This window comes from Belonocnema kinseyi, chromosome 9 (assembly GCF_010883055.1).
Source record: "Belonocnema kinseyi isolate 2016_QV_RU_SX_M_011 chromosome 9, B_treatae_v1, whole genome shotgun sequence".
Classification (NCBI taxonomy): Eukaryota; Metazoa; Arthropoda; class Insecta; order Hymenoptera; family Cynipidae; genus Belonocnema; species Belonocnema kinseyi.
In genome coordinates this window covers 85,406,717-85,419,360 of record NC_046665.1, presented here as the reverse complement: position 1 = coordinate 85,419,360, position 12,644 = coordinate 85,406,717, and the positions used below count along the sequence as shown (strand labels likewise).

General features: G+C 26.2%; 1 protein-coding gene across 1 annotated transcript; it reads right to left on the bottom strand.

Moving 5' to 3' along the window:
• Positions 1–2,231: 2,231 nt before the first annotated feature.
• LOC117180625 lies at positions 2,232–10,796 on the bottom strand. The gene is made up of 3 exons (XM_033373114.1): positions 10,663–10,796; positions 7,573–7,864; positions 2,232–2,825 (listed from the first exon to the last, which is right to left on the bottom strand). The coding sequence occupies exons 1-3, from the start codon at positions 10,794–10,796 to the stop codon at positions 2,232–2,234; spliced, it is 1,020 nt and encodes a 339-aa protein (XP_033229005.1).
• Between the last annotated feature and the right edge of the window lie 1,848 nt (positions 10,797–12,644).

Sequence of the window (12,644 nt, the reverse complement as noted above, 5' to 3'; positions counted from 1 at the left end):
ACTAAAACTTTTTAACCAAATAGTTTAATATTCAACAAAATAATTAAATTTCTAACAAAACTGTTGAAGTTTTAAACAAATAGTGAACTTTCTAACCTACAATTAAATGGTTGAATTTTCATCAAAAAAGGTCAATTTGAACTAAATACTTCATTTATAAGAAAAATGCTTACCACATAGTGAGTTTTTTAGCAAAATAGTTAGGGCTTCATCAAAATAAATAAATTTTCAAATAAAGAAGAAAAAATTTCCACCAAAATATATACGTTATAATGCTAAAAAGACGAATTTTGAACAAAGGAGCTTCAATTTTTAACAAAGAAAAATTTGCCAGTCAAAAAAAAAATCAAATTCAGCACAATTATTAAATTTTCATTAGTTCCATTTTTAACCCAAAATTATAAATGATTGATTATGAAAATAATTTCCAAACGAATAATTAAATTTTCCACAAAACTGTTTAATTTTCAGGTCAACTAAGACGAATTTTTACCAGAATAGTTCAACCTTCATCCAACAAAATTAAATTTTGAACAAAGTAGTAGTCCAACTTTCAACGAATTTTCAACAAAAAGTTAACTTCCAACATAATAGTTCAATTTTCATCTAAAAAATATCATTTCTCAACCGAACATAGAATATTTCAATATTCAGTTTAAAAAATCAACTTTTAACCGAACGAAATGAATTCTGCACAAAATAATTGAATCTTCAATTAAACATATGAATTTGTAACAAAGTAATTCAACTTACACAAAAGTAGTTAAATTTTCTTCAAGGCAGAAATAAATCTTCAACTAAAAAAATTTTTTTTTAAGTACAACTCTTAACCAATTAGTTTAATTTTCAACCAAATAGTTGAATTTTTAACTTAAAATAGTCAATTCTTAGCCAAAGTGGGAATAAGTAAATTTTTAATTGATAAAATTAATTTCCAACCCACAAGAAATCGAATTTTGAAGAAAAAAGTTAAATCTTTAATGAATAAAATGAATTTTTAACCCAAAAAATTCATATTTCAACCCAGGAGTTGAATTTTCGCAAAAAATGATGACTTTTCAACAAAGTATTTGAATACTCAACGACAAAATATTCATTTTCTACCAAAGGAAATTAATTTCCAACTATAGACATGACTTTTTAGGCTGAAAAGTCAAATGTCTTAGAAAAAGTTGACTTTAAAACAAGAAAAGATAAATTGCTTAACAAAAATGTAATTTTTTAACAAGAAAGGTAATTTTTCAACTAAATATATGAACCTTTAAATGAATTGCTGAATATTCAACAAAATAATTTGATTTTCCACGAAATGTTTGACATTTGAAACAAATGGTTGATGATTTATCAAACAATAGTGTATTTTCAACAAAATATTTACATTTTTAACCAGAAGCTGAAGACTAATTTTGTAGAAGACAGTCGAATTTTCAACTAACAAGAAAGATCAATTTTCCACTGAGAACTTTTCTACCAAAAAATATGTTTTGTCAATTCCATAGGTCAAGTTTTTTTATCAAATATTTTAATTCTCGACATAATAATTAAAGTTTTAACAAAATAATTGAATTTTTAAATAAATAGTTGAGTTTTTAATCCAAAGAAATGTATTTCGAATAAAATAGTTTAATTTTTATTGAAACTAATTAATTTTCAACCAAACTAGTTGTATCCTCAACTAAAACAGATGTATTTTTAACCAAAAAAGATCAAAATTGTACAAAATGATATGAATTTTCAAACAAAAGACTTGAATATTCAACCAAGAAAAATTTGTCAGTCAAGAAAAGAAAATGTCAACCAAATTATTTTGAATTTTCAAACTGAAAAGGAAAATTCTTTACAAAATAGTCAAATTTCCAACCCTAAATATACATTTTTAAACAAACAGTAGGCTTTTCAACTAAAAATTATAACATTCTAGCCAACATTGAAATAGTTAAACGTTTAAATTAAAAAATTAATTTTCAGCCAAGAATAAAACGAATTTTTAACAAAATAGTTCAATCTTCAATGGATGTAATGAATTTCTGACAAATTAATTCAAATTTTAACCAATTATTTTTACCCAAAAAGTTGACTTTTCAACAAAACAGTTGAAAATTCAACAAAATAATTAAATTTTCAACGAAATGAATTTTTCTAAAAAGGGTGACAAAAAAGGAAAAAAGTGGAAAAGTGGAAAAATCGAATAGGGAAATGAGCGTCAGAGTGTGACTATATACAAGAATATTTTAATTAGCAAACTCGTTTTTGAAAAACTTGAATTCCTTCCGGACATTTTTATAATTTCCTCTTTTACTTTTTAACAACTTTTTCGGTGCTTCTTTTACTGCAATACTGATTCCCTTTTTAGGGGCGCTATGTACAGCACCGCAGTAAGTACGGAGGGTAAAATAATACCACAATTCGAAAGAAGTCAAGACTGAAAACCCGAGAAAAAATCCAGCAATGCCTCCAAAGGAAACCGCAAGATCCACCCATCCAAAACTTATTTCGCGTTTATAAATCAAATGTGGCCAAGGATACAAACTTATATTTATCCGTGTATTCCAGTATCTTTCAACTAATTGCACATTATAATCAATATGATTACATGAAAGATAACAATTGCAATCTAATTTTGAAGACATTTTTCGAGCTGTGATCAAACAGGAATACCCTTCCGGTTTACATTCATCCTCTGGAGTCGGTGCTAAAAACCAAGGCAAGCAAGAGCAGAGTGATCTAATTTTGTTAATAAAGCAGTTTCTCTCACAATAGGAATAGGAAACGCTTTCATCGTCAAAAGTACATTGACGCTGATTGACTGATAAAAATCTTACATCCTTTTTGGTCATTGTTGTAATTGCATTGAATTGGATTAAAGACCCATTTATAAGCTCAAACGTCGGTTGATCAAATAATGGAAGTGTGGTGTCGTGTTCTCCAGTCAAGAAGAATCTTTAAATTATTTATCAAAATAGAAATTACAAAATGTTAGAAAAAATTAACAGAGGCACAAGGAATTAAGGTAAATAATATGGAACAAAATTAGTGTTGAATCAAGAAAATATGTCTCAGAAAAAGGTTTGTTTAAATGAAATAAGCATTTGTTTGACCCTGCATCAAAGATATAATTTGTTTAAGTAAAATAAAATTTGTTTGTGTTAAACAAGAGTGTGTTTTGATTGGGAAATGCTGTTTGAATTAATCTATTATTTCTTTGAATCAATCGAACTCAACTTCGAGAGGGTAATATTTAGCTAATGATAAGAAATAACAAGGATCACGATCATCGTACAAGTAAATATAGTGAACCAGCCCATGCAATTTGTAATCCACAACATTATTTTTAGGTTGTATTTTATCCCAAGTTCTCTCCCATTCTCTCAAAATCTTCCTTTATCTCATGACTTGTATGTTTTTGCATCTTCCATCATCAATTTCCTATAAATTTTCAATGAATTGTTTTTTTCACATTTATTTGCGTCAATCAAACATAGAAAAATATAGAAATATAGAGTATGTTTCCATTAAACAAAATTTTTTCTGAAGGATCGGTGTAAATACGGACGAAAGAATATTTTCATGATCCAAGGACATTAGTCTTCTCTCAAGCAAATGTACTTAATTAAAGAAAATAGTAAAGTTTATTAAATCTAGTATATTTTCTTTAGAAAGGAAATATTTTCTTAAATCAAGAAAATATTGTATCGTCCGTATTCGCATCTTTTCTTGATACAATGTTAATTATTTTTCTATGAAGAAACAAGAGCGCCTTACCTTAAGGGAAAGGTATGTGTTTCAAATCGCAATATTCTTTCAGTATCCTCTTTTTTTACAAATTTTCCTTCAAATTTGCAGCAGATTCCAGATGATGTGATAACCTTCTCTAACAAATCACGACCTGATAATCTGTTTGATAAAAATTATGATAAATAGAGACTTTACAGAACAAAATGATCTCAAAATAGGGGAATTCGAGTGATTGTTTAAGAAAGTAGGAAAATAAATTCTTTCAAATTAAATTAGATTTTAGGTACCATGTTGAACTCATTATAAAACGCTTAAGATTTCAAGTGGAGATGTACTGAATTTTCAAAAAAATATATGAATTTCAAAACATTATTACCAATAATAATTGACAACTGTTAGCAGTAGGAAGTTGTTTCTGTTCGCAGCATGATGCTGGTTAGTTATAGTTATAATTTTTTCTTTAACTTTTTATTCTATGAAAAATGTCCAAGTTGACTGCTTGGGTAATTTTTTGTAGGTAAGAATTTAAATTATATAAGTAGATATAAAAATAAGTGTTTTCGATTTTAAAATAATTATACAAATTCAATACTGTAAATTAAATTTTTCTCAATCAAACTGAGATTGTTTAAAATTAAGCAATCTTGAATTGACAGAAAACATATTGAAATATTGAAAATGTTTTGATTTTTAAATCTTTCCGAATTGTATCGCTTGAAAATAATTATTTCATACTTTAAACATAATTAAAACCAATGATTAGTTAAATAATTGATGTTGACTTCGATATTGAACTATGTTATAAATTAATATTAATATTATTTAACTATTATTTAATATTAACCAATATTAAACAATATTCAATTTCTCAAAATGAAACAATTTTGCAACCCAATAATGGACCATTCTTAAATTCGAAGCGTTTGAAATTGACAATTTTTGTATTTGAATTGTTCAAAAATGGTGCAATATTGAACAACAGCAAAAATTACGATTAGACCAAACTGTTACATTTAGAAGCAAAGTGTTGAACTTTATAGCAAATGTGACGAATTTTTAACAAAAAATAATTAATTATCAGCCAAACACTTGGATTTATAAACTAATAGTTGAATTTTTCATGGAAAAGGTGAGGGGCTAATCACTGAGAAATCTCTAATTGCTCTCCGGGAAATTTTAGGAGAACTCTTTGAGGAGCTCTTAGAAATTTTGGACATATTTCATGTAGCTGAAGTTGTGAACGTTCAAATGACCGAAATATTTTTCCCCATTTTTATTGTATCCATCAATATTGTTCCAACTACAATTTAAAATATGCATTATAATTCTGTTTTAATAACAAATGAATTCTAATATAAATTAACAAACATTTGAGCCCTTTTTATAGTTTACATAGTTATCAGTAAAAAATTTCATTCATTTGAACTTTCGGAACTTCAGGTACATAAATATTTCGCTAGGCGTGGAGCATTCACATCCCCAAGTATTCACACATTTACACGTTTGTGATGCACACGTTGCCTCGGGGAGTCGAACTAACGGCCGGCTCCATCCGAACGCCGCCGAGCTTATTCGAGTCTTATTTCTCCTCGAGAGTCACAATTTCGAGAATTTTTGAAAATCTGGGCAATCTTAGCAATCTCATAAAAATCTGAGCACTCGCTATGCGAATCCGATTGAGACTGTTACATTCATAATTTTAAGATTTCAAGATTTCGCAGTGAGTAGCCCCCAGGGCAAAGGCACGTTTTCTCAGAAAAAAAGTTGAAATCTCATCAAAATAGATAAATTTTTAACCAAATAGTTTAATTTTTAACATAAGAAGATTAATTTTTAATCAACATTTTCAAACACAAAATATGATTATAAGCCAAGCAGTTGCATTTACAAACTAAAAGTTTAATTTTCAAGGAAAAGGCACGATTTCTAGAAAAAAAATGGAATTCTCAACAAAATATTTTAATTTTGGACATGAAACGAAGAATTTGGATTCAAAAAAATTTAATTAAAAAAAACTTTAATTATTAACGAAACAATTGCATTTACAACCAAATCGTTCAATTTTCAAACAAAAGCCACGAATTTTCAACAAAATAGTTAAATTTTTAACAAAATTATTAATTTTCAACAAAATAATTAAATTGTGTACCAAATAGTGGAATTTTCTAACCAAATAGTTGAAGTTTCCACTCAAAAATATTAATTTTGAACAAAATAGGTAAATTTTCATATTCAAAAGTTTAATTTTTAACCAAAAATATTTTAATTTTTACCAAAAAATAGATAAACTCAATAAAAAATATAAATTCTTCAACAAAATCGTAATAATTGATATTTGACCCAAAAAATACGTATATTTAACAAAGTAGTTAAACCGTCAAACAAAACAGATTAATTTTCAATCAATCAATTGTTGAATATGCAAACCAAAAAAAAACAATTTTCTACAAAACTGTTACAAATGTAACCCAAAAATAAGAATTTTCAATATAAATGTTAAGTTTTAACCAAGTTGTGTAATTTTCTGCAAAATAATAGAATTTTTAACCAATCTATTGAATTTTCAAGTCAAAAAGGCGATTCTTCTACTAAACCGTTGAATTTTTTAACCAAAAATAAAAATTTAGGATTCAAATGTTAATTTTTAACCAAATAGTGGCATTTTTTACCAAAATAGTAGAATTTGTAACCTCCCAAAAGAGAGTTTTTAACTAATTTGTTCAATTTTCCAGCAAAAAAGACAAAAAATCTCTACAAAATATTTGATTTTTCACCCAAACAACATAATTTTATACCAAAGGAGACTAATTTTCAACTCTTAATAAATTCAATTCAATTGAAATCCAATTCGATTCTTAATAAGATAATTGAATTTTTTAAATAGCTAAACGTTCAAGGAAACAGATACATTTTTTTTTAATTACAAATCTTCAACTATAATAGTTAAATTTCAGTTGAAAAAATTGCCAATGAGATCAATCTTCCATTAATGAAATGAATTTTTAACAAATTAGTTCATCTATAACAGAGTAGTTGATTTTTCAACCACATTAATTTTTTTACAAAAAAAACATATTTATTCAACAAAATACTCTAGTTTTTTTTACAAAATAATTGAATTTTTTTAGTTAAGGAAGTTGAAAAAGAGATGGACTAGTCGTCGCAAAAATTCTGGGCCACTAGCCAAGCCTATGCAAAATTCGTAAAATTGGTAGCAAAAGAACGAATTTACAAAAAAATAGTTCAATCTTCAACCAATATTGTGAATTCCTAATTAATTGTTCAACTTGCAACCAAGAAGCGAGGTTTTCAAACAAAAAAGATGACTTCTTAACAATATAGTTTTTTTTTAACAACTTAATTAAATTTTCCACCAAATTGATGAATTTATAACCAAATGAGAAGAATTCTGTATAAGAAATAAAAAAGTAGACTTTTCAATGAAAAAGAATTAATTTTTATCCAAAAATAGTCGGATTTTCTAATTAGACTTTATTATGAATTCAGTTCGCATTTAATCAAGAAAAAAAGAGAAAAAGGGGAAGTTTATTGAAAACAGACAAAAGGAGAATTCTTTTTAAAAAAGAGGAAAGAAGCAATAAGGAAAACAGTGCGAATCCTATGAATACTTTCATTTTTAAGGACATTTTTAAAAAGATCACTCACTTGTAAGAAAAATTTGAAAACAAGTCTTTACAATCGGGTGCTAGGTCCTTAAAGAAAATTGCATAACCAGTTTCCATCCAAGTTATATTTACTGATCTTTCCCAATTCCATTCGTACAATTCCTTAAAATATGGTTCTATATCCTGTACATAAATTAAAATATCGTATTACCAGGCAGCAAATCGGAGCCACTGTGAAGTTAGCTGACGAGTGCAGCTCGGCTCTCACATGCGGAGAACCCCTGTTAGTCCTGTTACTTACCGGATCCAATTTTGAATTATTCACCACTGGAAATAATTCCCAATTTAAACAGAGGAAAACATTCGGGAAATAAATTTCAAAATCATCAGTCAGAATATCAATTCCCATTAATGTGGGTGATGTTTGAAATTTATCCCAAAGCGTCAATATCGTACCAATAGTAGCAACCAAAGAAACAAGGACACAAATAAGCCAACCCACTCTGAAAGAGAAAAACATCATTCGCAATCATTTTCCAAATTTGCATGACTTTTACCTGATTTTTCCCTTTGCAATTTTTTAATTTAACTGCCCATTAATATTTAAAAACGACCTTTTAAATATTGAAACATTTTTAGCGCAGTATTTTGTATAACAAAATAAAACAATTTATGTTTCAAATTTAAAGATTTCAAATTTAATTATCTTGACAAAAAAGATCACTTTTCTTCCATTAAAGATAAATTTTTAACATCATAAATAATTTTTCAACAATATAGTTAAAACTTTAAGAAAATAATTGGTTTTTCCACCTACACAGTTAAATTTTCAACCAATTGTCAAATTTTAAAACAAAAAAGATTAAACTTCACCAAAAACAGTTAAAATTTCAAACAAATAATTAAATTTTCAACAAAATAGTTTATTTTTTAACCTAATACTTAAATCTGCTACCTACAAAGGTATATTATCAACCCCATAATAGAATTTGCAATTCAAAAATCCGAACTTTTTTTTAGAAAACTTTTCATTATTAAACCCTAAAGGATACACTTAAAAACAAAAAGTTTATTTTCAATCAAGAAAGATAAATTTTCAACTAAACAATATTAAAATTCAACAAATTAATTTTTAACGAAGCAGTTGCACTTAGTATCAAATATTTGATGTTTCTATAAAAAACTAATCATTTTCTACGGAAATTTCTACGGAAATAATTTTCAACAAAAAATATGAATTAAGAAAAAATAGTACTATTTTTGCTAGAAACTTGATCTTTTTTAAGTAAAATTTCACTTTTTTTGTTGAAAACTCGTCTATTTTGAGTCAAGAACTCAATTATTTTGGTAGAAAATACATATTTATTTATGGATTGTAAATTCAAAATCCCTTTTTCAAAATTTAGTCCTTATGACTTGAAAACTTAATATTTTGGATGAAATTTTTTTCTCTATTCATTAAACGATCTTTCTTGTTTGAAAATTAAATTATTATTTTTTTGAAAATTCATATTTTGTGGTTTAATAAAACAGTATTTTATTGAAAATTAAAATGGCTTTTAGTGAAAATATCAACTATTGCACTTTTTGTAAAGAATTAATTTTTTTTTTACAAAAATTAATCAGCTTGATTAAAAATTTTACTATTTTGTTAAAAAAGATTAAATTTTCAAGAAAATAGTTTTTTTACCAGATAATATCTGCTAAAAAATAAACTATTTTCGAATAGTCTACATATTCAAATATTATTTGAACTTTCTACCGACAGAGTTAAATTTTTAACAAATGGCCGAAGTTAGAAACCAAAAATGTAAAAATTAAACGAATTAAATGTTAACCAAACATTTGTATTTACAATAAAATAGTTGAAGTTTCAAGAAAAAATTCAAATTTTCAAACTAAAAAAAAAAGATTAAATCTTAAGATAAACTGTAACAATTTATATTTCAGCCAAAAAATATGAGATTTCTACCAAAACAATTTTCAACAACATGCATGAATTGCCAAACATATAGCGGCATTTTTGACTAAAAAGGATAGATCTTCAACCAAAAATGTACAATTTTAATTTACAGTAAGAAAAATTAATTTTCAACCAAAAAAAAAAAACAAATTTTCAACAAAATAGTCCAATTTTCAAAGAGAACGATTCATTTTTAAGTAAAATTATAAATTCAAAAGAGAGAGAAAAATCGTCTAAAGTGCTAAAATTACAAGCTAACAGACGAACTTTCTGTAAGAAAGTTTTTAAACTAAAAACGATCCTCTTTTAACAAAATAGTTTAACTTACAATCAAAGAAATGAATTTTTAACTAAAATTATTTAAATTTAAATAACATAGTTTAATTTTCTGTTGACGAAATTATTTTTCAACTAAAAAAAACTAATTTTCAAAGAAAAAAGATCAATTCTCAGCCAAAAATATAATAGCTGATTTTCTTACCAATAAAAGATTATCATTTTTAAAAAAATTTGAATTTCACAAATAAGGACGAATTTTCAACAAAATAGAGGAAGCCTCAACCAAAAAAGATTAGTTTTCAAATAAACAGTGGTATTCTAATACAAAAAGGAGTAAATCCAAAAAGACAAATTTTTAAAAAATTGTTGAATTTATAATAAATAAAGATTCTAGTTGAATTTGCAACATCAAAAATGAAATTTCAAGAAAAAACTCATTTCCAATCGAATCAATTGAATTTGTAAGAAAATAATTAATTTTTTAATAAAACAGTTCAATTATTTTACTAAATACATACTTGAATCTTCTACATGCAAAGTTCACTCTAAAAGATAAATATTCAACAAAAAAGTTTATTTTAAATCAAGAAAGATGATTCTTCAAACAATAAATTCTTAAAAGATGAATTCTTAACAAAAATTATAATAAATCTGGAACTGGAATAGTTAAATTTTCAGTGAAGAAAATTAAATTTAAACAACAAGAAAAATAAAATTTAAGAAAAATAGTTAAATTTTCAACCAAGTAATTCAAGTTTCCTTCAAAGAGATACATTTTCAACTAAAATAATAAATCTTTAACTGGAACAGTTAATTTTTCAGTGAAAAAATTGAATTTAAGCAACTTTTTTTTCTACACAAATATTTGATAATTTTTGCGAATTTTTTGTTGTTGAAATCTCTGACTTTTCCCTAATTTCCAGATTTTCCCTGACCTGAAGGCCACCCCGAATTTAATAGATTCATTTATTAGTTTATGTGATAATAATTTACGTATTACTGTCTGGAAAGGACCGTTAATCCGTTACGTAATTTGAATACAGCGCCTTATGTTCTTGCCTCGCATAAGTTCTTTTTGACGGGTCCATGAGGTAAGGAAGTCCATGAAGAGAATTTTCCCGAAGATATTCCTTTGATCTTAACTTCAAACTTGTACTTAATTCCGAATTTGATGGGAAATATTTAGAAAGCATATCTCTATTTAATTAATTGACTTGGCTAAATCAATTTCGTGTCATTTCAGAACAGAAAATAACGCACGGAATTTTGTAAACTCTACTTTTATTTCGTATCTGTCTATTCAAATCAATATAAATATCAAGAGCTGATTGTGTTTTATTAAAAATTCAGAGGTATGACGAGATCATGAAACACGCGATATCGCAACATCATAAATTTTTCAAGAGATTGTTGTTCCGTAATTTGATATGCATCTGTTTAAAAATTCATATTTTTGCTTAAATTCAACTGCTTTTATTTCAAACCAATTTTTTCGTATTTAATTCGACTATTTTGTAGAGCATCGGACTAATCGTCTGGAAACAAATTCTTTATTGAAAATCCATATTTTTGGTTGGAAATTACACTATATATTTGAAATCAATTAAATAACAATTTCATGTAATCTTATAAAATGCCCTAAATTATTTGAAGATCTTTAAAATCTTTTTAAATTCCCGGAAGTTTTTGAAAATTTTTGAAATCTTATAAAATTCCTGAAATCGAGAAATTTTCTTTTTAATCCTTTAAAATTATTTAAATCTTTGTAAATCCCTAAAAAAATTTTTTTAACCACTTGAAATTGCGTTGACATTTTTTAAATATCCTAAGATATTTCAAATTATTTTAAATCCCTTAAAATTATGGCCATTTCAATTATTTTAAATCCTTTGAAATCCCACTAAATTACTGACATCAATTGAAAATTCCTGGAAACTTTTGTTAAAATACCCTGCAATATTCCAAATCCTTTGAAATCCCTTAAAATGATTTAAGTCAATTAGAGATTTCTTATAATCTTTTAGAATACCTTAACATATTTTTAATCCATTGAAATACCATTCAATTACTGAAAACAATAGAAAATTCCTTGGAATCTTTTAAAATAAACTAAAATTTTATTAATAATTTGAAATCACTTCGAATTATTCGAATCAAATCAAAATTCCCGGGAATTTTTTAAATACCTTAAAATATTCCCAATCCTTTGAAATTCCTGCAAATTAATAAAGTACATACCAAATGCCTTGGAATATTTTCAACTACTCTAAAATATTTCAATTCCTTTAAAATCCCTTCAAATCTTTAGGAATATTTTTTAATATTTCAAAATCTTTGAAATTCTACGAAATCCGTCAGTTCATTGAAATCTAATTTAATCATTTAAGATTATGTTAACCCTTTGAAATACATTTATTTCCTTTTATAATCTCTTGAAAATGCCTTGGGATCTTTTAAAATGCCCTCAAATATTTCAAGACCTTTGAACTTCCTTAGAATTATTGAATTCAATTTAAAATATCTCGGAATCTGTAATCATCCTTAAAATCTTTTGAAATCCTTTCAAATATCTGGAAATATTTGAAATCCTACAAAACCCCCCAAATCATGTACAATTTTTTCAGTGTCCTTAAAATCATCAAAATACTTGGAAATCCCTTAATATTTGTTTATTCTCTTAAACATTCCTGGGAATTTCTTTCAATTGTCTAAAATATTTCAAATCATTTGAAATCTGTTCAAATTATTGATTTAAAAATCGATAACATCTTTTAAGTACCTTGAAATATTTCATAACCTTTGAACTCCTACATAATGTCTAAATTAATGAAGTTTCTTTAATCTCTTAAAGGGGACCTTTAAGAGTTTGTTACTTTAAGGAGCTGTTACCTATGTAACAGCTTCAAACAATTGATTTTTTTTGTTGCCTAAATGGAAGCTTGGCATTCCAAAAACAGGCTGCCTGCCGGCCGGCCGGAGAGTGGTGGGGTAGACGACTGCCTAATCTGCTCCGAAATCTTTTCAGCCGATATACAATGACC

What these genes read in the sequence shown, in the direction of transcription:
- LOC117180625 (XM_033373114.1), bottom strand. Translation starts at nt 10,796, where the DNA reads ATGCTTTCTAAATATTTCCCATCAAATTCGGAATTAAGTACAAGTTTG. An exon ending in TCAAAAAGAACTTATGCGAG is followed by an intron (nt 7,865 to 10,662) that starts GCAAGAACATAA and finishes TTTCTCTTTCAG; the next exon opens with AGTGGGTTGGCTTATTTGTG. An exon ending in TGGCTCCGATTTGCTGCCTG is followed by an intron (nt 2,826 to 7,572) that starts GTAATACGATAT and finishes ATGACCAAAAAG; the next exon opens with GATGTAAGATTTTTATCAGT.